This window comes from Oncorhynchus tshawytscha, linkage group LG04 (assembly GCF_018296145.1).
Source record: "Oncorhynchus tshawytscha isolate Ot180627B linkage group LG04, Otsh_v2.0, whole genome shotgun sequence".
Taxonomy (NCBI): domain Eukaryota; kingdom Metazoa; phylum Chordata; class Actinopteri; order Salmoniformes; family Salmonidae; genus Oncorhynchus; species Oncorhynchus tshawytscha.
The window spans coordinates 36,495,513-36,522,286 of NC_056432.1; the positions used below are offsets into that span (position 1 = coordinate 36,495,513).

General features: G+C 44.8%; 2 protein-coding genes across 7 annotated transcripts in view; both read left to right on the forward strand.

Moving 5' to 3' along the window:
* sema4c (sema domain, immunoglobulin domain (Ig), transmembrane domain (TM) and short cytoplasmic domain, (semaphorin) 4C) overlaps positions 1 to 11,118 on the forward strand; it is a 61,655-nt gene extending 50,537 nt beyond the window's left edge. The window contains exons 5-16 of the mRNA XM_042320688.1: positions 126 to 224; positions 1,162 to 1,258; positions 1,377 to 1,496; positions 2,038 to 2,189; positions 2,714 to 2,889; positions 3,256 to 3,400; positions 3,625 to 3,838; positions 5,105 to 5,220; positions 5,849 to 6,006; positions 6,300 to 6,391; positions 6,618 to 9,224; positions 9,570 to 11,118. Coding sequence (XP_042176622.1) covers positions 126 to 224; positions 1,162 to 1,258; positions 1,377 to 1,496; positions 2,038 to 2,189; positions 2,714 to 2,889; positions 3,256 to 3,400; positions 3,625 to 3,838; positions 5,105 to 5,220; positions 5,849 to 6,006; positions 6,300 to 6,391; positions 6,618 to 7,522 — 2,274 coding nt within the window. The 3' untranslated portion in view covers positions 7,523 to 9,224; positions 9,570 to 11,118. The remainder of the gene's footprint in view (positions 1 to 125; positions 225 to 1,161; positions 1,259 to 1,376; positions 1,497 to 2,037; positions 2,190 to 2,713; positions 2,890 to 3,255; positions 3,401 to 3,624; positions 3,839 to 5,104; positions 5,221 to 5,848; positions 6,007 to 6,299; positions 6,392 to 6,617; positions 9,225 to 9,569) is intronic.
* A 2,299-nt stretch (positions 11,119 to 13,417) lies between these two features.
* Positions 13,418 to 26,234, forward strand: cdca2 (cell division cycle associated 2). 6 transcript variants are annotated; one of them, XM_024417843.2, is made up of 14 exons: positions 13,418 to 13,611; positions 14,139 to 14,373; positions 14,603 to 14,733; positions 14,997 to 15,162; positions 15,327 to 15,526; positions 15,754 to 15,957; positions 16,180 to 16,297; positions 20,660 to 20,976; positions 21,250 to 21,301; positions 21,398 to 21,469; positions 21,633 to 21,739; positions 22,007 to 22,084; positions 22,530 to 22,692; positions 24,789 to 26,234. In XM_024417843.2, exons 2-14 carry the CDS (start codon positions 14,199 to 14,201, stop codon positions 25,892 to 25,894), a joined length of 2,889 nt encoding a protein of 962 aa, XP_024273611.1. In that variant the 5' UTR covers positions 13,418 to 13,611; positions 14,139 to 14,198; the 3' UTR covers positions 25,895 to 26,234. The 6 variants fall into 6 exon arrangements, with proteins under 6 accessions (XP_024273611.1, XP_024273612.1, XP_024273614.1 ...); XM_024417844.1 differs by lacking the exon at positions 13,418 to 13,611 and adding an exon at positions 13,626 to 13,784 and having other exon boundaries at positions 14,116 to 14,373; XM_024417846.1 differs by lacking the exon at positions 13,418 to 13,611 and adding an exon at positions 13,626 to 13,784 and having other exon boundaries at positions 14,119 to 14,373.
* Positions 26,235 to 26,774: the final 540 nt, after the last annotated feature.

Sequence of the window (26,774 nt, forward strand, 5' to 3'; positions counted from 1 at the left end):
TGAGTACTCCTTGAGACGGAGTACCCCTTTCGACTGAGTACCACCTTAGACTGAGTACCACCTTATTGTTATAAATGGTTGAATATTATGCTTCAGTCTCAGCCCCATCTTTCCCCCTCCCACAGACGGAGTGCTTCAACTACATCCGCTTCCTGCAGAGCTACAACCACACCCACCTCTACACCTGTGGAACCTACGCCTTCCAGCCCAAGTGCACCTACATCGTGAGTGGCTTTCAATGGCTGAGTCCCAAATGACAGGCTGTTCCCTACTTAGTGGTCTACTTTTGACCCGGGCCCTGGTCAAATGTAGTTTACTATAGGGGGAAAAGGGTGCCATTAGGGAAAAATAGGGCCAACTTCATCCCACTCCCTCTGTCAGGGGGTTGTATTAGAGTTGTATTATAGTTGTTTTAAGGTTGTATTAGAGTTGTATTTGGGTTGTATTATAGTTGTATTATAGTTGTATTAGAGTTGTATTAGAGTTGTATTAGAGTTGTATTTGGGTTGTATTAGGGTTGTATTAGAGTTGTATTAGAGTTGTATTAGAGTTGTATTGGGGTTGTATTTTAGTTGTATTAGAGTTGTATTAGGGTTGTATTAGAGTTGTATTCGGGTTGTTTTAGAGTTGTATAAGGATTGTATTAGAGTTGTATTAGAGTTGTATAAGGGTTGTATTAGAATTGTATTAGAGTTGTATTAGGGTTGTATTAGAGTTGTATTAGGGTTGTATTAGAGTTGTATTAGGGTTGTATTAGAGTTGTATTAGAGTTGTATGAGGGTTGTATTAGAGTTGTATTAGAGTTGTATTAGGGTTGTATTAGAGTTATATTAGAGTTGTATTAGAATTGAGCTGTCCTTGTGGTGGCTTCACAGCTAGCAGCACCACTGACATGTGTCATGTCTCATATCTTCTATCTCCACGCCTCCACACCACATCCTCCCTAAGGCTGAATCCTCTGTGTCAAAGGAAAGAGTATTCAATGCCAACGAGGCCGTGGTATCTGGCTCTACGTGTGTTTGTAACGGTGATATGATAAGACAGTGTGGTGGATGCAGGGAGCGAGGACTGTGGCTCCTGTTACAAATGTTGTCACGGACAGACAGAGCCCGGAGCTGTGTTAGTCGACACAGACCACTGACCACCTCTATCTCTCCATAGAATGCAGACCACTTTAGTCTCAACCCTGGCTCCCTTGAGGATGGGAAGGGCAAGTGTCCCTATGACCCAGCCAAGGGCCATACAGGCCTTATAGTGGGTAGGTCATGTATCCTGTTTTATTCTATTCTGTTTTATTCTATTTATTCTGTTCTATTATATTCTATGTGCAACTGTTCCCTAATTGTGCCTATCCTGCCTGTCTCTGTGTCTCTCAGACAAGGAGCTGTATTCAGCCACACTGAACAACTTCCTGGGTACTGAGCCTGTCATCCTGAGGAACCTGGGACAGCAACACTACAGCATGAAGAGTGAATACCTGCCGGCCTGGCTCAACGGTGAGAGAGAGAGAGAGAGAGAGAGAGAGAGAGAGAGTTTCCCATGCCAATAATGCAATTGAGAGAGAGAGAGAGAAGTGATGGAGAGAGGGGGAGATGGAGGAAGTTAGGGAGAGGAAAAGTGGAGAGGAAGAGGGGTTAGATGGAAAAAGAAAGGGAAAAAGGATAGTCTATGTATGGGGAAAGAGTTGGAGACGAGACACGAGAGATAAGAAAAGGACTGGGTTAGAGGCTAGCTAATAGGAGCAGAGAAGCAGTGAGATGGAAAAAGCAGGCGAGACTGTGAAAGAGTCTGGTGGAGGGGTGAGAGGTGAGAGGTGGAGAGATGAGGTTAGAGAAGTGGACAGGAGGGATACGTGAGGGAAGAGGGGTGAGAGAGATGAGGGATAGTGAGAGGGTATAAAATTGAGACGAGGTTAGAGGGTTAAATAGCAGAGCATGTGAGAGGGTGGGAGATTAGGGGGAGTGGAGGTGGTAGTGTGTGTGACTGTGCAGTCATACGTGCGTGTTCATATATCGTGTGTGTGTGTTGTCCCATCAGAACCTGACTTTGTGGGCTCGGCCCTGGTGAGGGAGAGCAGTGGCAGCAAGGAGGGGGACGATGACAAGATCTACTTCTTCTTTAGTGAGAGAGCTGTTGAGCTGGACTGTGACACGGAGCTCACTGTGGCCAGGGTGGCCCGCGTCTGTAAGGTAGGCTACACGCATATATGGCTACACACACACACACACACACACTGCCAACGGAACACACACACTGCCAACGGAACACACACACAAGCAAACCACTCAATCCTACTCTGCTCACAGACTTTTTACAGTGAGACTCAAACACTTCCAACCCTCTTTTCACTCTTTCTTTCCAGTTACTCTTCTCACCCAGTCCTGTCCTCATTAGGTGTCAATAGTTATCAGGAGACGTTGCGAGTTATGAGCTCAGAGTTTGCCATCCACTCTCATTACATCATACAACCTGTTGTTTTTCCTGGTGAGGTCAAAGGATAAACCCTTGCCCTTAGACTACGTCTCCTAACTTTTCCTCCGTCCCCTCCCAAGTCTATCAGACCACTCTTCTCACCCAATTCAATCCTAAAATGGTATCAGAAGCCATCAGCAAATCATAATGCAAGCGAACTGACTTTCCCCTCCACATTGGCAATATGCCACCTCTCCTGACTCCTGACCCCTGACTGACTCTTGTGTGTCTCTCCCCTCAGGGTGATCTGGGGGGCACTAGGACCCTGCAGAAGAAGTGGACCACCTTCCAGAAGGCCAGGCTGGTGTGTTCTCTCCCCGAGCGACACGTCACCTTCAACAACCTGCGGGCAGTCTTCACCCTGCCAGGCACCGACTGGCGCACCACTACCTTCTATGGCATCTTCCACGCCCAGTGGTGAGTCACAATAACACTACCGCCAGGGGGTCCGATGTGCCAAAGAGAAGAGGCTCTCTCTCTCCAACTTAACTTAGCACTTTTACTAACTCTGGGTTGGTGTGACTTCTGAGTCTACAGTATCTAAACTTTTCCAATTCTTTTGAAAATATGATCTTATGCCCAAAATTACAGTTTTAACGGCCTTCAGTCAGCTAACAGTGTCTTCTCTGTTTACAGACCTTTTGAATTCTCTTATTATCTCCTAGTGGAGCACAACCATCGTTCTATTTCTCATACAAACAGACAATGTAAAAATGACCACAGAAACAACCCATCTAGGTAATAACCTTAAGCCCGTCGTTTTGTTGTTCTCTCCTGTCCCAGGGGCGATGTGGATGTGTCAGCAGTGTGTCAGTACCAGATAGGGGAGGTGAAGAAGGTGTTTGATGGCCCTTATAAGGAGTACAGAGACGCGTCGCAGAGATGGGGGCGATACACTGGCACTGTCCCCAGCCCACGGCCCGGAGCGGTGAGTGATGGAGGGAGGGAGGGAGGGGCGGAGGAATAGAGTGACTTGGACAGGGAGAGTTTGGAGAGTGATCAGAGCCAACAAGCAATGCCAGCCTGTCCCGCAACTAACAATGTTCCTTGTTTCTCCCTCTCTCTCACATCTCTCTCTGTTCTCTCTCTCTCTCTCACGTCTCTCTGTTCTCTCCTCTCTGTCTCTTCTCGCCTTTCTTCTTCACGGCACAGTGTATTACGAGCTGGCATAGGGAGAACGGCTACAACAGCTCTCTTCAGCTGCCAGACGCCACCCTCAACTTTGCCAAGAAGCACCCTCTGATGGAGGAGAAGGCTCAGGCTCGCCCCCTACTGCTCACCAAGGGCATCAACTTCACCCGCCTGGCAGTGGACCGGGTCAGCGCCCTGGACACGCGGGCATACAACATGCTCTTCTTAGGCACAGGTAGCTACTGACAGTGCGTACAGCGTGGGCTAAGAATCTACCCACTGAAGATGGTCGAGTTTGAAGTTGTATTTTTGACCTTACCACCTCAGCTTAACCACAATGGAGGAAACACAAAACTGACTGAGATCAGTGTACTGTGTAAGAACTTCCTATTCGCAACATAACAGTATAGGACCAAGACAGGTCCCAGATTAACCCATTTGCCCACTAAAGATGCCCTTAACCACAGCTGTAGGATCAGTTTACTTTAACCCCCAACCCTCCTAAGAAAACCCTCAAGACCCACAGTTTGCCTGAGATCAGTGTTCAGGTGGATTCAGGACAACTTCATCCTACTTCCATAAGATTGTCTTACGTCAGATAGCAGGACGACTCCAGCTGCGTGGCCGTTTGAAGACGGTTGAAGACTGTTGAAGACCGTTGAAGACTGCATGTGGCCTAGGAAGGACACTGCCTGTCGGGAGACAATGCCTTTCATCAATAACATACAGTACATCCAACTGCAGTATCTACTACCCATTAAGTAGCCTACTACTTAGAATTCCACTCACTGCAGTGCAGTGTAGAGTGAATCCCTGACTGTGCCTGCGGTGTGTTGGAGGCCCATGACTGTCAGACTGACGATGGGCTCAGTAGCTTGGCAGGCCCCCTGCTGCCTTGCTTCACAGCACAAACTCAACGGGGCCCTTGGCACACGTACACACTGCCAATTGGGCTGCGGGCTTGATTAGCTATTAACTGCAGCAGGATGACAGCTGATGCGGAGAGAACAAGTCTGGCGAGGACAGTTAGAAACGGAGGATGGGATTGGGGGATTAGCCGAAATGCTCTCGACACAGCGAGCGAGGAGCATGATACGTCATGCATGATACAGCATTTACGTGTGTGAGTGTTTGTGTGTGTGTGTGTGTGTGTGTGTGTGTGTTGCTGCTCTGCTCTGTGCCAGGCTCCCGTAGGGTCCAGGGTCAGTCCCTCACATTATCCATGACAGTCCCACTGTGGTGAGGGCAGGAGGCAGGGCAGGTTCAGCACACACAGCAGATCTCTGCTCATAAAAGCGCCATCCACCCAGACAGACACACAAGGTCACACCGCCGGCAGCAGCAGCTCAATTGCCTTTCAATGCAGGGGATGTAACCTTGCTCCCAATATTACCCAAAGAGTAAACTACAGTACAACATTCTGAAATGATGTACCTCTCTTCTCATCCTACCTGCTCTCCTCTTTATCCCCTCTTCTCTTTTCTCTCCTCTCCTCCTCTAGCGGACGGCTGGTTACAGAGGGTAGTGATCCTCGGCTCGGAGGCCCATGTGATTGAAGAGATACAGCTGTTTGATTCTCCCCAGCCAGTGGACAGCCTGACCATCTCTCACACCAAGGTAACACTCAGGCCAAGGGATTTCCCCATCTGTACATATAGTCCATATAACTAGGCCCAGAAGTTTTCCCTGGCCCTACACCATCATGGACCATCACTAGGGTCTGGAGTTTTCCCCAGCTCTACACATAGACCATCAAGTTGTACTTGTACATCCAGCTGCCTCACACTACAGAAGCAGGAGGCTGGGCCATTCTGAGTTTACTTACACATAGACCATCACTGGACCAGGAGTATTCCCTGATCATGTGACGCAACTAGGAAAGACTCCGGGCCCTACTCAACACCATTATGCCCTCACATGTCTGAGTGTCACCACTCTGTTTCACTGGCATTACACTCACGTGCTGATCCTTATCTAATTAGACCAGGCTTTTCCTGGCCAGCTATTTCATAACAAGCTTTGCTCACTAGCCAAACAGAGAAAGAAGAGGGGAGGGAAAACAAAATGTTATTGTAATTGAGAGCGATTATGCCATTATCTCCACTGCCCTCTGTCTGACTTGTTCTTCTTCTGTTCCATCCTCCTCAACTATCTCTATCTCCTCCCTCTCTCTTTTTCCCCTCTTGTCTCTCTCTCAACCCCCCCCCCTCTCTCTCCCTCTGTCTCTGTCTGAATATGTCTGCAGAAGTACTTGTACATTGGCTCACGTTCAGAAGTGCTCCAGCTTCCCTTGGCTAACTGCAGCCGCTATCAGTCGCAGCCAGACTGCCTTCTGTCCCGGGACCCCTACTGTGCCTGGGACAGTGAGGGTCGCGCCTGTGTCCGCATCGACCTCCACCGCGGGTGAGCATGCCTGCCTCTCCCCTCCACTCCCCCTCTGCCCCTGCTCAGTGGTTCTGCCTTCCCCTCTTCTACTTGGCCCCTCCTCTGCTTTGCCCCTGCTCAGTGGGCTGGGTCCACCTGTGCTAGCAGCAGCTCAGTAGGCTGGGTCCACCTGTGCTAGCAGCAGCTCAGTGGAGGCCAGTAGCAGAAAGTGGAGGCCAGTAGCAGAAAGTGGAGGCCAGTAGCAGAAAGTGGAGGCCAGTAGCAGAAAAACATGTCATTAATGCCTGTTCTCTGTGCTCTCTGTTCCACAGGTCTACCTCCTCCCTATCCCAGGATCTGATGCTGGAGAGATTCAGCAGGGGCAAAGCCAAGTTTGACAAGCCTGTGGCCATCCCCAGCCCTGGTGAGTAGGAGAGGAACTGGACTGGTGGCCCCTTGTGGCAATAACTGGTCACTACAGTTGTAGTTTTTTGATAGTTATTGAATGGATTTGAGCTTAGAATTTAGTTATTGAATCAAGTTTAATTCAGTTGAGTTGAACTAAGCGAATTGAACTGAATTGAGATGAATTGAACTTAGAGTTCAGGAATTAAACATCTTGGCTAACACATACCCTCTCTCTCTCCCAGACAACTCTCGACTGAGGAATGTGACAGTAGTGGTGGAATCAGACATGGTGCTGCCCTGCCAGCTGGTGTCCAACCTGGCCCAGCCCTCCTGGCTCCTCAATGACCGGGAGCTGCAGCTAGGAGACGAGGAGGCCGGGGGGGCACGCTTCGACCGGACTCTGAAGGCTCTGGTGGTCCCCAACGTGATGCCGGTGCACGCGGGACGCTACGTGTGCTACTCCGAGGAGCAGGGGGTCAAGTTTCAGATGGAGCGCTACCAGGTGTCGGTGGTGGCCAGCTCCCCTGTGGTCATGGCAGCCCGGGCCCCTGACGGCAGCATGGGTCTGTTCTGGGTGCTGGTTATCACCCTGGGGGCCGCTTGTCTACTACTACTGGTGGCAGCTCTGTATCTGAGGAGGCGTCTGAAGCTGGCCATAGGTAAAGGAACGGAGATGAAGCCCCTGGAAAGCACCTTGGTCTACCCCATCACCCTGCCCAAGGAGCCACCTACCTTCGTGCCCAGCAAGATGCCCAGCGACGAGGACCGCTTCTGGGAGACGGGCGCCAACTACTACTACTCAGACGGCTCGCTGAAGATCGTTCCCGGCCACGCCCTGTGCCCCAGCAGCCAGTCTCACCACCACGCCCCCACGGCGTCTCCCAGCGCCATCCCCGGCCAGCCCATCCACTCCCCCAGCCGGCTCAGCCTCACCAACATCAGGGGCTCCGGCAGCAACGGCTACATCCGCCTCAACCTGAGCTCGGCCGGGGAGGAGAGGGTTAGCGGGGGTGGTTCTGGTGGAGGAGGGCTGGGGCTGAGCGGGGGCGGGAACGACTACTCCAGCCCCTTCAAGGAGGAGCTGCGTCGGACCCTGCAGCAGAGGAGCGTGCTGCCCGACGCCAACCCTGAAGAGTCGTCTGTGTAGCAGCAGTCGTCTTTCTCCACGCCCGTTGCAATGAAGAAAAAAATGAAAAAAATAGAGAACGAATGGCAACTAACCTACCTCCCTCCTTTAGAGGACGCCTCTCTCTCTCTCTCTCTCTCTCTCTCGACACCACTCTCACTCAATGCTCTCTCTCTCTCTCTTTTTTTCTGCCAGTGCTCGTTTGGCTGACTCTGTGACTGGTGGTAGATGTTTCTTTTGCACACAGCATGTGAGGTGACACACACCGACCCGTTCCTCAGCATCCTCTCCTGTCATTGTGTTCCATACGTCACACTTTACCTTCTTCACCAGTTTCACTTGCTTTCACTGTGCAAATCCCAAGCTGTGTAAATTCGGTATTTAAAGACAATTGAACTCAGCCTTCACCTCAAACAAATGGAGAGATTTCCTGAGAGAACTCCTTCAGGATAAGAGACGACCAACAACTCATGACAAGGTTGTAGCTTCAGGGCTAAACCAATAAAGCAAGCAGCACGAGTTGACTGACTGAAAGATGGAGGAGCTGGCTTGCTGTTTTTATGTTCTGTTGAGGACTTTTTCGCTTGCTGCACTTAACACGGGAGTAAGTAAGTCGATTTTGTATTTGTGAGCAAAGAGAGTGAGAGCCACATAAAAGACAAATTAATCCCAAAAGCATGACGACAATCACGTTCCCCTCTCAGGGGGTAAAACCTGGGAAGGAACGAGTGGGATAAAGAGAGAGAAAATGAAGTGAGTTTTGTTTGAAAGACATGGGGGGTTTACATGAAGGACAAACTCTTAATTAGACTTTCTCGGCTCAATTTGTACTTTTTTCACGTTGTCAGTCTTTCCTCTGAGAAGGTCTTCAACCCCTGCCACATTGATATATTGTGACAATTTAAACGAAGACATTTCTATGTGTTCTTTTTCTATGCCTTGCGGACTACGGAAGCGACAAATAGAGACCAATGGCTTTAAAGCGCCTCTCTGTGAATGAGAATGTGATGGAAACACGTACAAACTTCTCAGATCCCTGCACAAAGTAGATATCTCCCCGAATAACCTCCACACTAGTAAATGCATTTTAGAACTACTTTTACAATAACTACACTACACATTTACACAAGTGGTTGATGCTTGTACACTTCCTTGGGATATGGTTATGGACATGTCTGTTTGACATAATCCCACAGCAGAACCTACAATAGCACACTCGCTTATTATTCTGAATTTCAGATGAGACAAAGGCATTGTTTTCAGTAAAGTAGCAGGGATGGCATGGGGGAATGTAGGTCAACTCTCACTAAACTGTTGCGACTGCAGTGGATGTCTCAACAAGTGCTTTACATAGTATGTTTGTGTCTGGGCGGGGGTGGTGGCGAGTTGAACTGCCAAAAGGACCTCCCTCCCTGCACCGCCCTGAATGCCAAACGTGGTGGATGTACTAGTGTGTCCTGGAGGGGACGGAGCAGCACTGTACCTGGACACACCCTTTAACCACTTATTTCCCCAAACCCCGCCCACTTACCTAATGACGTCCAGAGAATGACCTGGCACCACTGTGGAAATCCTGAACACAGAGAGAAGGATGGACACTCAACTGTAAACACACACTGCCCTGTGCTGTTGGAGGGACAAGCGGAGAACAGATGGAAGATAGATGAATGGCCTGTGACAAACCAACAGGTCCAGAGAGCAATCAGAGGCACATCAATCAGAGGTATGGCTCTCTCTCTCTCTCTCTCTCTCTCTCTCTCTAAAAGCCTACAGACACACAAAGATTCTAGCCAGGCCCAAGATCTGTTTGTGCTGTCTTGCCGACTCCTATGTCACTGTTATGGCTTGGCGTGAACAATTCTGGAACTAGCCTAAAGAGACACCCAAAGACCGAGCCAGAAAAACAAGTGTCACAATCAAGAGTTTTACAGCCTTTGAGATGAAACATAGTTGTTTTATTATGCCGCATCATCTCTACTCTCATGGAAGTGGCCTTGTATGTACAATTATCACTATGTGTGCCCACTCTAACATGTTAGTTTTACCCTTCCTGTGCTTTGTCTTCCAGGGGTGGCTGTGTGACACATCTGCAGGGACCAGAGAACAACACAAGACAAAGAAAGGAACAAGAGGGTGACGACGTTTCTTTCTTTCTGTCCCCAATGTAGACTAGAGACAGCTGAAGGGGATGTAGAATATTGCAACGATCCCTGAGTTGAAGAGGTACTTACTTACTTGGCCATCAGTGGTTAGTTCATCCTAGTGTTGCATGACCTTCTCTGCAAATGTACTGTACACATCTCCGATAACATGCTCATAATTGTAAAAGAAGTGTATCATGGTTCAAACGTTTGCCTACACTGATGTTCTCTAGAGAAAAAAAAAGAAAGAATATATGGTTAGAGTTGTTAAGGACTTCTTCATGAATACATCTTCTAAACATGTTTTCTATTGCCGTGCCTCTTCACCTTCGGATAAGCCAAAGTAGACTGCAGTTGCTTTTATTTTCTCTCAACATTATTATTTAATATTATTTCATTATTCCACTTTGATATTTAAGTTTCAACAGTCCGTCCAACTTCACTTCAAAGAACTCTCGTGTCTAGAACTTTCCTGCATATTTTATTTAGAGCTTAATTTTTTTCAGAAGGCAAAATGTTCGCGGCTGGTCAACATCCTGTTTACATGTCAGTAGTAATCTACTGAAGCGTATCCCTGATTCCCTAGCTCATGAAAAGGTAAACAAATCACCAAAACCTTTGAACGTCATAGAACCAGCCAAGCACAGCAACCTCCTTAAAACCAAATGATAACTCATAATTTGATGATCTAAGGTTTGATACTAAATCTTAAATATTTATAGATGCCTTTCATTTGAAAATATGTACGTTTTAATATGTTACCAAGCACTGGTTCTGACACTTAACCATGTATTATGCATCAACAGCTACAGGAGCTGTTAAGATTGGTATAGATATTTATCTGATTTGTCTACCAATGGACATTATGTCTGATAAGTCATGAAACTGTCTTAAAAGAAAGTTATCCATCAAACTCACAAAAGGGATGGTAGGCTAAGGGATGTTGGGCGGCAGGTAGCCTACTGGTTAGAGCGTTGGACTAGTAACCAAAAGGTTGCAAGATCAAATCCCCAAGCCGACAAGGTAAAATCTGTTGTTCTACCCCTGAACACTGTTCACTAAGGCTGTCATTGAAAATAAGAATTTGTTCTTAACTGACTAGCCTAGTTAAATACAATGCTAAAGCTACCAAAATAAATATTTACCTGTGTGTTACAAATCTGGATATAGATAGGCTAGTTATTACAATATACCTGTCAAAAACAATGCCTTCCACAGTCTTCTCAAGGCTTTTGATTCTGCTGTTATTCAATATTATTATTGTTATATTATCATTATTATTCATTTCTTCCTTTTTGGCTTTAAGTTACAAAGGTTCCCCTGCCTGTTTGTTCACAATTTTTTGTTTGTTTTTTAAAGGATGTTCAGTAACTTATTTTGCTTGTACAAACATGTCGATATTTATTATCATTGTACATATGTCCTTATTTTTTATATGTGTATATATACATGAATAAAAGTAGAGATCTACCCAAATTGTGTACATGTGTGCTGGTGGTTCATGGTTATAATCAAACCAAGAGTATGGGTGTAAGCATAAACATCTCTGTTATCCAACATTCAAGGGTACAACATTATACATGCTGCAAATGAAAATCGGAGTGTGCTTCAGCTCATTAGTGCGACAGCAGCCTGAGCATTCCGTGCATTAGAGGCAGCATGTGAAAAGGATGTAGTCGTATAGTCTCACTAATTGAAACAAGTAGCTATGGGAAGAGCTTTACCAGCTGTAAAATATAATTAACAGGAAACAAACATCACAAACATATTATGTAAGAACTCAAGTAAGATACCTCATGAAATGTTCTTTATCGCACAGGGGAATTATAATGATGATATAAGGTGTTCATAAAGAAGGGGAGACCATTTGTAACATCTCAAAGGAGGATGACTGGCCCTGTCCTTTTGGAGTTCTTTAAAAAAAGAAGATTATATTAGGCCTGATATTAGGCCCAAGCTTATTATTATAATATTTCACTTAGCCTCTGTCACAGACTTGAACCTCACCTTGAGCGAAGCCTGGGAGCCAAGGCTATATTCTATTAGGCCTGATTCTATTTTATTAGGCCCGACATATGTCCTATTAATCTATTGTATTAGGCCTATTCTTTCTCCTGTTTCAAGGCCTGCATTACCATGTCTAGCGCTCAGTCTCCTCTTCCCTGTTCACGTTGTGCCTGCTGCTTGCCTGTATGCCTGGTGCTAGCGAGGCCACATGCTCTCAGTGTGCCAGACAGACGGACCCAACTGTGGGGAGGGAGGGAGGGAGGAGTGGGAGTGTGACGTCACGGTGTACACAGCTGGGTCACAGAGAACTGCTTTAATCCCCTCTTTATAGGTCACCAACCATGGCTATGTCATCTCATCATACTCACATGCGCACACGGACACACGCACACGGACATGCCCACACGCACGCACCCACACACACACACACAGGCAACAGAGAGAGTGAAAGAGAGAGGGAGAAGGAGGAATAGGAAGAAGGTGGACCGTGGGTATACTGTATAGGGAGCGTCAGAGGGACAGAAAGTGATGTAAAGTACCAAACTAAAAATACTTTAAAGTACTACTTAAGTAGTTTTTTTGGGGGTATCTGTACTTTACTTCACTATTCATATTTTTGATTAATTTTACTTCACTACGTTCCTTGTGAAAATACATTTTCCTTGACACCCAAAAAGACTTGTTACATTTTGAATGCTTAGCAGGACAGGAAAATAATCAAATTCACGCAGCAACAGAACATCCCTGGTCATCCCTACTGCTTCTGATCTGGCATCACTAAACACATGATTTGTTTGTAAAGGATATCTGAATGTTGGATAAGGAATTTGAAATTATTTATACTTTTACCTTTGGTACATAAGTATAGTTTATCAATTACATTTAGTTTTGATACTGAAGTACATTTTAAACCAAATACTTTTAGACTTTTACTCAAGTGGATTTTTTCTGGGTGACTTTTACTTTTGACTCTTGAGTCATTTTCTATTAGGTATCTTTACTTTTACTCAAGTATGACAGTTTGGTACTTTTTCCACCATTGGGGACAGACAGTAATGAGAGGAAGGACACAGTAGGCCTACATTGTTTTGTCTGAAGAGATTTTCTTCAACCCTGTATCAACATCCTTGGTCTTGCATTCAGACTAATATTACAAAGCTACACTTAGGGGGGGAAATGGTTCCATGGGGACAACCAAAGAACATTTTTAGGTTCTAGATAGCACCTTTTTTTCTAAAGCTTAGGCACACTAACTCCCCTCCCTGTTTGGAGGTAAATAAAGATGCTTGTGAGGTGACTGCAACCTGTCTGTCTGACAGATTGGATGTTGGCAATAATCAGGTGAATTGTCAACGAGGGGGAACAACTGTATTTGTATGAGTAGCAGCAGTAGAGACTGAGTAGGGGCCCACCAGAGTATCCCAAAGGCCGTCTGACGGACTACTACCAGAGGGTCCAATTCATCTTACCAAATGTATAGGCAATGTAAGACAAGGTTTTAACACAAAGAAGAGCTTTGATTTGTTTTTGGGAAGAAGTTTGGAAACTTGGAAATGGATGAGCTGTTCCTACACCAGTGCGCAAGGAAAAATATGATCTACAAAGATAATTTAAATGGAAAATAATGTTCTGCTCGCCGCTTCCTCTTTGCTAGCGTAGGAACTAATTTTGGAGCACTAAAACGGATGTGATTCATTGGGTATTCTAGAGACACGTGACATATACGTTCACATTCATTGGCCAGTTCGTATGAAACTAGATCGTTTTGTAGACATACGAAATAGTGCCCAAATGTCCATAACTAACTAACTATTTATATCCGTATTTTGACAAGTTTTAACGAAAATGTTTTTTGAATTTAGTTTTGAGTTTGTTTAACATACATGTAATGATTTCGTTGGACATTTTAACGTTAACCAACATTTGTTTAGGTCGCGGAAGGATCTTCGTGCCACAGCTACTGTGAGTGGTACGAAATTTGAAAATTACACTAGTATGGACTAGCTAGCAAGCATGTTAGCTAGCTGAAAAACGTTTGATTCTTGTAGTCATTTAGCTGGTATGTTTAGCTAAGTCTAGTTGGATTCATAAGGGTGGATATTGTAGCGTTTCTAAAAAAAAACATTATTTTTAAGGTAAGATGCTGTCGATTGAGTGTTAACTCTAGCTAGTGTTAGCTAACGACGTTAACTGGCCAACAAGCTAACGTTAGCCAGTTTGTAACGTAGCAAACAGTTAAATGTGAACTTGTAGCTAACTTCAGAGTTTGTTTTATAAAAGTTGTAAGTGGCTTTGTAAGATGTGTGTAATGTTTGTTTGATGCATAGTGGCAATAACGTGCAAGCCACAAATGCCTGTCGCATAATAAACCACTTGTTTTAGTGTGTGATCATCAGTCGTTGCTTGTTTTGTCAGCCTTGCCTTCCTTGAATGCGTCATTGATCCAATTTGATCGACTGTTAACAGCAGTTGGGTGATCTCTAATTCAGGTGAAAGACCCCACTGAAGTCGCTTGGATTCCTTTCTGTTGTAGCTAGGTAAGTTAGATCATGGCCAGTTCAGAGCTGAAAATGGACAACGTTGAGGGAACTGAAACCTTGAATGAACTGGAGGCCTCGTGTCCTCCTCTGAGCAACATCACAACACCTTTGGAATTATCCCAGCTCACACCCTCCCAACTGGATTTCTCCCCTCAGAGCTTCACGCCGTCTTCTAACGCCAAAGGTAATTCAGACAATGAAGAAGTTAGCTGCTTATCATTCCAATGGGTCCACTGCTCTCTCTGACGTTACCCTGTATCTAATCAACTCGTTATTGTAAACGGAAACACACATTTTCCATGGCAATGTGACGTTATGTTATAGGGTCTACACAGTGCTTTGATGCAATACAATCTTAGTTTTTCTGAACTAAGAATGTCCCTATAAATGGTGCATCTATTGCCTTTCTCCAGAAAAATCTTGCCTGGCTCAGCTGAAGGTTAAGCGGAGGTCTAATGTTGGGGTACGGGGCTCACCAGAGACCAACTCCCTTATCCGCTACATAGCCCAACAGAGGATGAAAACTCCCCCCACAACCACACAGGTGAGATGTTTGCTCATGCATGATCATACTCAAAGATTGTGTAATAAAAATACTGTAGGTAGTGCACTGCAGATACAGGTTGCTCTAGGACTGCTTGTGTTAATCTGAATTGGACCTAGCAATGCTCCTAGCCAGAGTCAATTCAATTTATGACATAGGCCTATAAGCTGTCTCTTGCTACAATGTCTCTGTAATTTGTCAAACAGCTTGGTTTGAAACCAATAATTTGAAATGGTGTGTTTACCATGTCTTTATCTTCATAGCCTACCCAAGCCAGATCCTTCTCTCCCAGATTCCCCTCTACTCTAAAGCAGAAGATGGCTATTTTCCAGAGCATAATGGCTGTGGAGGAGAATGAGAATGAAATGGTACCACAACAGGACAATCACACCGGGGGATGCATCAAGACAAGAGATTTTCTGTCTGGTGGTTAGTCTGCTTCAGTGACTAATTTATTAATCTGTTATTACATGAACTGAAATTGGTGCTTTGAGTATACCATTTCAGTTTTCAACTAGTTAGAATTTAGTGTCTTCTATAAGGGTGTTCTATTCTGGGCTGTGGTTGTTTATGGGTGTTGTCTTAACTCTCAGATGGGTGGAGCTGTGATGATGGCAATGGTGGGAAGGAGAACAAGACCCCAGTGAGCCAGCCTCCCTTTCTAACTCCACCACCCAGTAAGAGGCGCTGCACAGCAGTCTCCCAGGGGAACTGTGTGGGGGAAATTGGCGAGGCCAACACTCCTGTCCTCAAACGCACCGGCACCATACTGAAGAAGCAACAAAACAATGAGGTAACCTCACCAAGCACTTCTCTGTCCGTTGAATGACAAATATAACTTGGCCAACCATTCAGCATCTGTTGGTGTGTTGATGTTTTTTGCGACTTTGGCTTGTACATGTTGATCAACTGGTAATAAATATTGAAAAGTGCTTATTTAAACTAAATGTATTTTACTATTAACTATTCTACTGTGGCCACAATGTTCTGACGTCCACTAAACCTACCATGGTTGTCCAGAACAAGGACCATCATCCAGCTCTCACTGTAACACCCGGCGTACAGCCCCAGAATGACACTGAGCGCTCTGGTGAGCTAGAACACGCTAGTGTGTCCCTGCCACCAGCCCTGCATACTAATACTGTGTCCCAGGTCACACGGAGGGAGCCCCAGTCCTCTCCTCTAAAGCAGATTTGTACTCCCACCAAGGAGGAGCAGGAGCAAGTAAGAGGCCACCAGGCTTTATCTACACACACACCAAATATGTGTCCCAACTGGCACCTTATTCCCTATATAGAGTGTCATTTGGGACACAACCCAACACCCCAGCTTCCTCTCTTCTGTCTGTGAAGTCCTCACAGCTCTACAGAGCACACAACTGCTATTCTCACCCCATGTTCCTGCCTGGCTCTCAAAAATTCTGTTTGGTTCCCTCTCACTCAACAGGAATGCTCCTTTGAAGTCCACAGCTCCAACCAACCTCTGGTTGTGCATTCAGGACCAGACAGGACAACTCTGTCCCCTCTGTTTGCCATTCCATCTCTTCTGGAGATGAACCCCACAGGTAAATACGCTATATGCTGCTCCCCTGTCTGTGCTTTGAAGCCCAGTGCAAGCTTAGCATAGTACAGATAGGCCTGGCATGGCAATTATATAATTGGGTAACCTAGTGATGGAGGGGGCTTGATGCGGTTGCATTTCGGTATATTATTTTTGACGATATATCGTTTTGGCTATTGCTGTATATATTTATTTGCCCTAGTTGGCTGTACCTGCACCAAAACTTCCTTCATAGCTTGTTCTCCATCTTTTTAAATAAAGAGCTAATTCGTTTTTCAGCACTTATTTCCATGACTGATCTAAACTAGTTCTCACGTTCTCTTGTCCCTCTGCAGCAGACATATGGTAAGCAATATGTTTGGAATATGGAATCGCAATAAAATCCCAGTGTAAAATCACAATACTTTGATATTCGCAATTCATATCTTAACGGCACCTTCGTATCATGGTGATAATATATCGTGAGGTCCCTAGCAATTCCCAGCCTTAGCGTAACTGACGATTTATGGATGAATACAGTCATGATAATAAAATAACTGTTTATACAGTACCAATCAAAAGTTTGGACATTTATTCATTCAAGGGTTTTTCTTTATCTTTACTATTTTCTACATTGTAGAATAATAGTGAGGACAAACTATGAAATAACACATGGAATCATGTAGTAACCCAAAAATGTTCAACAAATCAAAATATATTTGAGTTTCTTCAAAGTAGCCACCCTTTGCCTTGATGACAGCTTTGTACACTTGGCATTCTCTCAACCAGCTTCATGAGGTAATCACCTGGAATGCATTTAAATTAACAGGTGTGTCTTAGTTGATTTGTGGAATTTCTTTGCTTATTAATGTGTTTCAGCCAATCAGTTGTGTTGTGACAAGGTAGTGGTGGTATATTGTGACAAGGTAGGGGTGATAGCCCTATTTGGTAAAATACCAAGTCCATATTATGCAAGAACAACTCAAATAAACATTTCCATGTGTTATTTCATAGTTTTGATGTCTTCGCTATTCTACAATATAGTAAAAATAAATAAACTCTTGAATAAGTAGGTGTGTCCAAACTGTTGACTATTTTATTTTAAACCTTTTTATTTAACTAGGCAAGTCAACTAAGAACAAATTCTTATTTACAAATGACGGCCAAACCCGGACGACGCTGGGCCAATTGTGCGCCGCCCGATGGGACTCCCAATCACGGCCGGTTGTGATACAGACTGGTGCTGTGTATATACATACATGCATACATAAACGCAACATGTAAAGTGTTGGATTCATGAGCTGAGATAAAAGATCCCAGAAATATTGTGCACAAATTTGTTTACATTCATCTTAATGAGCATTTCTCTTTCGCCAAGATAATTCATCCACCTTACAGGTGTGGCATATCAAGAAGCTGATTAAACAGCATGATCATTACATAGTCACCTTGTGCTGGGGACAAAAAAAAGGCCACTCTAAAATGTGCAGTTTTGTCACAACACAATGCCACAGATGTCCCAAGTTTTCAAGGAGTCGACTGCAGGAATGTCCATCAGAGCTGTTGCCAGAGAATTAGTTAATTTTTTTCACCATAAGCTGCCTCAGCTGTCGTTTTTAGAGAATTTTGCGGTGCGTTCAACCAGCCTCACAACCACATGTAACCATGCCAGCCCAGGACCTCCACATCTGGCTTCTTCACCTGCGTGATCATCTGAGACCAGTCACCCTGATGAAACTGGGTTTGCACAACCAAATAAACCTTCTCAGGGAAGCTCATCTACGTTCTCGTCGTCCTGACTGCAGTTTGGCGTCGTAACCGACATCATCAGTGGGCTCTCCTTCGTTGGTCGCTAGCACGGTGGCGATGTGTGCTGTTCAGGGATGAATCTCGGTTTCAATTTTACCAGGCAGATGGCAGACCGTGTCGTGTGGCGGAGTGGTTTGCTGATGTCAACATTCTGAACAGTGCCCCACGGTGGGATTATGGTATGGGCATACATAAGCTATGGACAATGATTGCATTTTATCAATGGCAATTTGAATGCATAGAGATACCGTGATGAGATCCGCAGCTTCCACTACATGTCACCCATTGAGCATGTTTGGGATGCTCTGGATTGACGTATACGACAACGTGTTCCTGTTCCCGCCAATATCCAGCAACTTCACACAGCCATTGACGACTGGGACAACATTCCACAGGCCACAATCAACAGCCTCATCAACTCAATGTGAAGGAGATGTCACGCTGCATGAGGCAAATGGTGATCTCACCAGATACTGACTGGTTTTCTGATCCACACCCCTACTTTTTTTTAGGCATATCTGTGACCAATCGATGCATATCAGTATTCCCAGTCATATGAAATCCATAGATTAGGGCCTAATGAATTTATTTCAATTGACTGATTTCCTTTTATATGAACTGAAATTATTTGGAAATTATTGCATTTATTTTTTGTTTCGTCTATAGACCGTGCCTTCAAAGTATTCACACCCCTTGACTTTCATTGGCCTACACACAATACTCCATTAATGTCAAAGTGGAATTATGTTTTCCAAAATTTGTATAAATTCATTACAAATGAGAAGCTGAAATGTCTTGAGTCAATAAGTACTCAACCCCTTTTTGTTATGGCAAGCCTAAATAAATTCAGGAACAACTCTTATAATAAGTTGCATGGACTCTGTCTGCAATAATAGTGTTTTGAATGACTGCCCCACCCACAATTATCTGTACGGTCTCTCAGTTGAGCAGTGAATTTCAAACACAGATTCAACCACATAGATCAGGGAGGTTTTCCAATGCCTTGCAAAGAAGGGCGCCTATTGGTAGATGGGTAAAAAATAAATCAAGCAGCAGACATTGAATGTGCCTTTGAGCATGGTGAAGTTATTACACTTTGGATGCTGTATCAATACTCCCAGTCACTACAAAGATACAGGTGTCCTTCCTAACTCAGTTGCCAGATAGGAAGGAAACCGCTCAGGGATTTCACCATGAGGCCAATGGTGACTTTTAAAACAGTCACACAATTTAATGGCTGTGATAGGGAAAAACTGAGGATGGCTCAACAACATTGTAATTACTCCACAATACTAACATAATTGACAGAGTGAAAAGGAAGCCTGTACAGAATACAAATATTCCAAAACACGCATCCTGTTTGCAACAAGGCACTAAAGTAAAACTGCAACAAAAAAAAATGGCAAAGGAATTACCTTTTTGTCATGATTACAAAGTGTTATGTTCGGGGAAAATCCAATACAACAGATTACTGAGTACACTGTAGTTCCTCACCTAGAAGACAGTGAATGTTCCTGAGTGGCAAAGTATGTTTTTACTGTAATATGCTTGGAAATCTATGGTAAGACTTGAAAATTGTGCAAAACTCTTAAACTTACCCAGAGCGCCGTAATCACTGCCAAATGTGATTCTAACATGTATTGACTCTGGGGTGTGTGTATATGTATGTAAATGAGAATTTTCTGTATTTCATTTTCAATGAATAAATCACTATCATTATGGGGTATTTGTGTGTAGATGGATGAGAATTATTAATTCGAATCCATCTTGAAATCTGTCCAACAGCGTGTAATAAGTCTCTAGGGGTATAAATACTTTCTGAAGGCACTGTCAAATGTTTTGGGGCAGTGACTCTAAGTGACTGCTTATGCCTGGAGCTGGCCCTGCTTGAGCGTGTTTCCACCCCGGGCAAACAGGATTATCTTTCATTTTCATTGTAAAACCATATGCCATGGACTAGAGTATGGTTGATGGTTCAAAACCAAAGTGGTAGGCTTTTAGCAAACACTAAGAAGCATTCCACATTTCTTCCCAAATAGGAAGCATTGTCCTATTTGGCTCAGTTGGTAGAACATGGAGCTTGTAATGCCAGGATAGTGGCTTCAATTCCCGGGACCATCCATACATGAAATGTATGCACTCAGTTTCTTTGGATAAAAGCGTCTGCTAAATGGCATATTATAAGACTTGGAGCTACACAAGCAGAGCAGAAAGTAGTTAGCTTTTAGCAAACACCAAGACCCAAAGCTAGCAACGTCTAGGGGGATGAGTACTCTCTCCACAGACACCTAAGTTGGAGCCGAATCCACTAGTCTTTGTGTGCTTGGAAGTTGTTTGGCAAATTCACCTTCAGTCAAGCTGAATTGAGGAAGTGAATCCGAGCCCAGGTGTTAAAGCTAGGAAGGCTGCGCTTCCGAGGGTGGGCTCTGCATTTCATTGGCGTGTTTTTAGTTCAGGTGAATGTCATACCGAACGACCGACTAAAATGGAACCACATTTTTCTGTAAGAGAAGCAGTTGTTTGAATAGAGCTGTTTTGAGTAGGGTCAAGTGATGATAAATATTTATTTTTCCTTTAGATGAAGCTGATTCCTCTGGTGGTAACATTACCTCAACTGTGAAGAGGAAGAAGCAGGTGCGTTTCGGGATCCTGCTGCCCCCCGAGCTCTTTGACAAGAAGCTGCCCCCCAGCACCCCTCTACGGAAGGGGGGCACCCCGGGCAGGGTCCCAACATCTGCCGGGGTGTCCCAGCTGAGGTCACTGCTGAAGACCCCCCAGAGGACCCCTTTAAACCTGCCCCAGCCAGACTTCAGCAGCCCCTCTCTGACTGGAGCATCCCCACCCCTCACTAGTGGGCCCTGCTGTGGGGAACAGAGTGCTGACACTCAGGGAAAGGTACAAGTCACTCACTAACACAGTGATTGACCTGTTGCAAAAATTATGAAGTAAGGGTTGTATTCATTAGGCACCAAACAGAAGAACATGTAATGAAACAGGAAGGGACTACCTGATCGTCCAATAAGGAACTCTTGTTTTACGTTGCCAAAACATTTAGCTACAGTGTTCCTCATGAGAATGGACAATGATTGAATTGTTATTCTTGGTAATTCAGCATGTGGGTTAGTTGTTTTTCACCATGGAAATAATGCAGTAATTCTCTGTCCTCAGATCACTTTCCCTTCAATGGAAGATGATGTTGACAGTTCCTTGGACAATGCAGGTTGGTTGTTGAACAGTGATCATGGCTGAGAGGATGCTATATTTCTAGTCAAGCTCTGTAAAACATAACATTGTTACTTGCTGTACATATTTACAGAGCTGGAGACTCAACCTCTGGATTTGAACTCCGCTTTCCAAAAAGAGGACTCCATTTGTGAGGCACTGCCAGGTGAGAGTGTCACTTCAGTTGACTCCCACTTCAGATGGATTATATTTCATCCGCCCACACCCTCTCTCTCTCCTTAAGTAACAGCACATCTCCTCATCAGCCTCAAGTCATTGATTTTACAGTGGTGCCAAATGAGAGTCTGAAACTGAGGTGTTTGCTGTAGATGCTGCCCCAGTGCCTGACCCCGCCCCAGTGCCTGATCCTGCCCTGGACCGTGAACCAGAATCAGACGCCCCTGGCACAGCCCGCTCTCGCAGTAGAAAGAGAAAGGTCAGTTAACACACCACTCATTCACAGAACAGGATATCCTCATTTCCTCCACTTACACACCAATGAGAAGATCATCTCAGGACTAATGTTACCATAGTTTTAATATTATATCCATCTGATGATTTAGGGTTAATCTCAATGGAAGATCTTGCGAGTATAATGAAATAGATCCTATCCTAATGCAACCTGTCTTTCACTACCTATTTCTCCCTCTCTACCTCTATTTCTCTCTTTCTCCATATCCCTCACTTTTCTCTGCTCTTTCAGCAACCAGAGGAAGAAAGTAAGCCTGTGAAGAAGAGGTCGACGCGTACGGCTGCCAAGTCTGCCTGTGGGAGGATGAAGGTCAGTCTGGGCTCTGCTCATCACTTTACTTTTTTCTCTAGCGACTTATGATATTACACGCTGAGGCTGTGGATAGTAGTGAGCTAAGCCTCGGGGAGGTATTACATACACCAAGCTACTTGCCTCGTTCTAACTTCCTTTTATTTAGCCACAGTCAATCTGCCTTCCTCGCACTCAAGGGATTTAGGTGATTCAAATTGAGCAAGAACCAAACTATATTTAGAAGGTGGTGTTTTGAGTACTTGTGGGATTTACTTTAGTTCTGAACATGAAAGGAATGAGCGTTTTCAAGGGACCAAAGAAGGAAGTCTACTGTGATTGATGTAATTACCGTATCCCTCAGAGGTGACAGTAAAACAATATCAAAACATAAATCAGGAGAGGTGCACGGTTGTAAGGCTGGGGCAAACCACCTTGGGTATTCAGTTTGTTTGTGTTTCTCCAGAACTTAGCAAAGCGTGGCTTTGGGAAGAAGGAGGTAAATCACTCTCTGTACGGGAAGAGAGCCTATGCATCCAAGAACCCCAACCTCAGCCCAATCACGGAGAACCTGACCTCCCTCAGCTGCTCCCCCACCCCTCAACACCCCCACACCTCCAGACACACAGGTAAGCGCGCCGCTGTTAGGCTGTCTTTTGATTGCCCAGGAAGAAACATTCCTTCCTTGAACTAATCATTGATTAAATATGATTGGATTGGCGAGAGCAAGGCTTCCACTCTGCTGATTTCACTGTATACCTACTAGAGGTCGACCGATTATGATTTTAATGCCGATACCGATTATTGGAGGCTCAGAAAAAAGACGATACCGATTAATCGTCCGATTTTTATTTATATATGTATCTATAATTTTTGTAATAATGACAATTACAACAATACTGAATGAACACTTATTTGATTTATAAAAATCAATTTAGTCTCAAATAATGAAACATGTTCAATTTGGTTTAAATAATGCGAAAACTCTGGAGAAGTAAAAGTGCAATATGTGCCATGTAAATAAGCTAACGTTTCAGTTCCTTGCTCAGAACATGAGAACATATGAAAGCTGATGGTTCCTTTTAACATGAGTCTTATTCCCAGGTAAGAAGTTTTAGGTTAGGTTATTATAGGAATTATAGGACTATTTCTTTCTATACCATTTGTATTTCATATACCTTTTGACTATTGGATGTTCTTGTAGGCACTATAGTATTGCCAGCCTAATCTCGGGAGTTGATAGGCTTGAAGTCATAAACAGCGCAGTGCTTGAAGCATTGCGAAGAGCTGCTGGCAAACGCAGGAAAGTGTGTTTACGGGCCTGCTGCTGCCTACCACCGCTCAGTCAGGCTGCGCTATCAAATCAGACTTAATTATAATGTAATAAACACACAGAAATACGAGCCGTAGTTTCTGGATTTGACCATATTAATGACCTATCATTTCGAAATCAAAATATTTATTATTTCGGTGAAATACGGAACCGTTCCGTATTTTATCAAACGGGTGGCATCCATAAGTCTAAATATTGCTGTTACATTGCACAACCTTCAATGTTATGTCATAATTATGTAAAATTCTGGCAAATTAATTACGGTCTTTGTTAGGAAGAAATGGTCTTCACATAGTTCGCAACGAGCCAGGCGGCCCAAACTGCTGCATATACCCTGACTCTGCTTGCAATGAACGCAAGAGAAGTGACACAATTTCCCTAGTTAATATTGCCTGCTAACATGAATTTCTTTTAACTAAATATGCAGGTTTAAAAATATATACTTGATATATACTTGTGTATTGATTTTAAGAAAGGCATTGATATGGTTAGGTTAGATACGTTTGGTGCAACGACAGTGCTTTTTTTCGCGAATGCTCTTGTTAAATCACCCGTTTGGCGAAGTAGGCTGTGATTCGATGATAAATGAACATGCATCGCATTGATTATATGCAACGCAGGGCACGCTAGTTAAACTAGTAATATCATCAACCATGTGTAGTTATGTTAAGATTGTTTTTTGTAAGATAAGTTTAATGCTAGCTAGCAACTTGGCTCCTTCCTGCACTCGCGTAACAGGTGGTCAGCCTACCACGCAGTGTCCTTGTCGAGTGCAATATAATCGGCATCCAAAAATGACGATTACCGATTGTTATGAGAACTTGAAATCGGCCCCAATTAATCAGTCGACCTCTAATACCTATACCCACACTCACTCATGAAGACACTGAAGATACACCGCTCAAGGCACTCTCCTCTCACTGACTGACACTTGATACAGTACTAAGTACAGTCAATAATAGAATGCTGCTACTGTGTATTGTGTAAACATTCTCACATAGGCCATTCAGTCTGACTCGGGGCATGTCCATGTACAGCCATTCAACTGTCTGTTGTAGTAGTATCTGTAGTCTAGACAGTGTTATAAACTGGGTGGTTCAAGCCCTAAATGCTGATTGACTGAAAGCTGTGGTATAGCACACCGTGTACCATGGCTATGACAAAACATTTATTTGTACTGCTCGAATTACGTTGGTAACCAGTTTATAATGGCAATAAGGCCCCTCGGGGGTTTGTGATATATGGCCAATATACCATGGCTAAGGGCTGTATCCAGGCACTCCACTTTGCGTCGTGCCGAAGAACAGCTCTTAGCCGTGGTATATTGGCCCTATACCACACCCCTGGGCCTTATTGCTTAAGTCATCCATGCTGTGTGTCCTCCCTCTACAGCCAAAGGAGACTCCAGCCTATTGGAAGATGTCATTAACAGCGACCCAATCACTGGAGTGGTCATGGCTGCAGCCCTGTGGCAAAGCCGCCTGTACCCCGCTGCCGGTGGGGTCTCACCAGAAGACACCATCCCAGCTGCAGAGCCATCTGTTGGGCCTTCAGAAGCCCCTGTAGGCTTTACCACAGGCTGCTCTGGGACTGGGAGGGCAGCACGGGCTGGGAGACGGTGGTCAGGTCCAACAAATACCTTCAGAACCAAAGAGCAGAAAGAACCGAGTGTTATTAGAGGAGGTAGAGGGAAAGGCAGGAAGGTGAGTGTTCCTGTTGATGACTGTCTCAGTGAAGAGCAGGTAGAGAACACTGATCAAGACCCAACAGAAACAAGCCAGGCAGAGGTTTCAGAGTCCAGTCCAGCCAAGCACACTGTACCTGGTGACCGAGAGGGTGAACCTAATGCTCAGTGTACCTCAGACCCTGTAGATATAGATCAATGCACTTGCACACTACCAGATGCAGGTAAGAGTGGGGAAAGTCCAGTTAGGGCAGACACTACATGCTGCCCTCCTACACATGAGGTTAGCGCCACAGTGGCTTCATTAGAGCAGGAGGCAGTGAGCCATGTAGAACAGAGACCAAACAAAGGCAAGCAGAGAGGAGAAGCCCGGGGCCCAGGCCGCTCCAGGGGTAGAAGGAGCTCTATATACGCCAGCTCAGTCGTAGAGGAGAGTGAAGAGGCGCAGGCACCTCAGTCAAATGGTCCAGAGGCAGTGGAGGAGAGCAGGCAAGATGTGGAGAATGACATCCACAGGTCAGAGATGGAGCAGGGTAGCATTACAGAACAGACCTCCTTCCGAGACTCCCTCCTTCCCCCCTGGGCACAGGAAGAGTTCAGTATCGACGATGTGCTGCGGCCTCTTCCCAGCAGGGGGCGTCGGTCTGTCCGCCGCAGCCTGAGGAACCAGAGCCAGAGCAGCACCCTAGAGGCCAGAGGCTCCGGCCTGGCCTGGCTGCCCCAAACCTCCCCAGACTCCATCAGGGCTATCCGCAGGAAGACCAGGGGCCGCCGCAGCTCAATCCAGGCTCTACTGCCCCCTCCCCTGGAGTAAGTGGACCACGTGGACCATTGAGCTGTTCACGCTGCCCCTAGCCTGTCGGTGTCTGAAATGGCACCCTATTCACTATGTAGTACATATTATATTGAATAGGGTAGCATTTGATACACACCTGCCTTTTTGATACTTTTAGAGAAGCTAAATGGATGTGGTTCTGAGCTAATTGTTTGTTGGGAGTTTTATAAACCTTTTTGTTTTTTAGTCGTTAACAAGTTGTGTAAATAGAATAAGGTCTTCCGTTAATGTGATTGCGCTGTCTGGCAGTTATTTAGTCATTTTTTAAAATGTTTACCTCCTGTATCCATTAAATAAAATGGGTATCTTCCAAACCATTCATCGTCTGAACATTGTACAGGCCTCTCTTGAAATACACATGCCTAAAGTTGAAAATATACAGTATGTCATAGGAATTTGTTGGCAACTTAATTGGGGAGGACAGGCTCATGGTAATGGCTGGAGGTAATTGGTGGAATGGTATCAAACGTGTTTTTCATGAGTTTGATGCCATTCCATTTGCGCCGTTACAGACATTTATGAGCTGCCCTCCCCTCAGCAGCCTCCTGTGACGACTATATGTTCTAGTAAAAACAATGGCAATTTCGTATAATAGATCAGACTGTACCGATCTGTAGCTGGTTTCATGAGCCAAGCTTGTCAATACACAGAGAGGAGCACAGTTATCTACTGGTAATCAGTGCATCTATGTCACCATTGTAGTAAGTCATACTGTTCTACATTTCCCCTTCGAGCAGGATGTCTCCTTGGCTCTTTTGACCATTACAGTCTGAGCTGAACCAGGCCTCCTCCCTATTTTATAGACATGAAGTGGATGTTTTCGCTAATGGAAAGGAAAATAACGTGCTCTGCATATGGA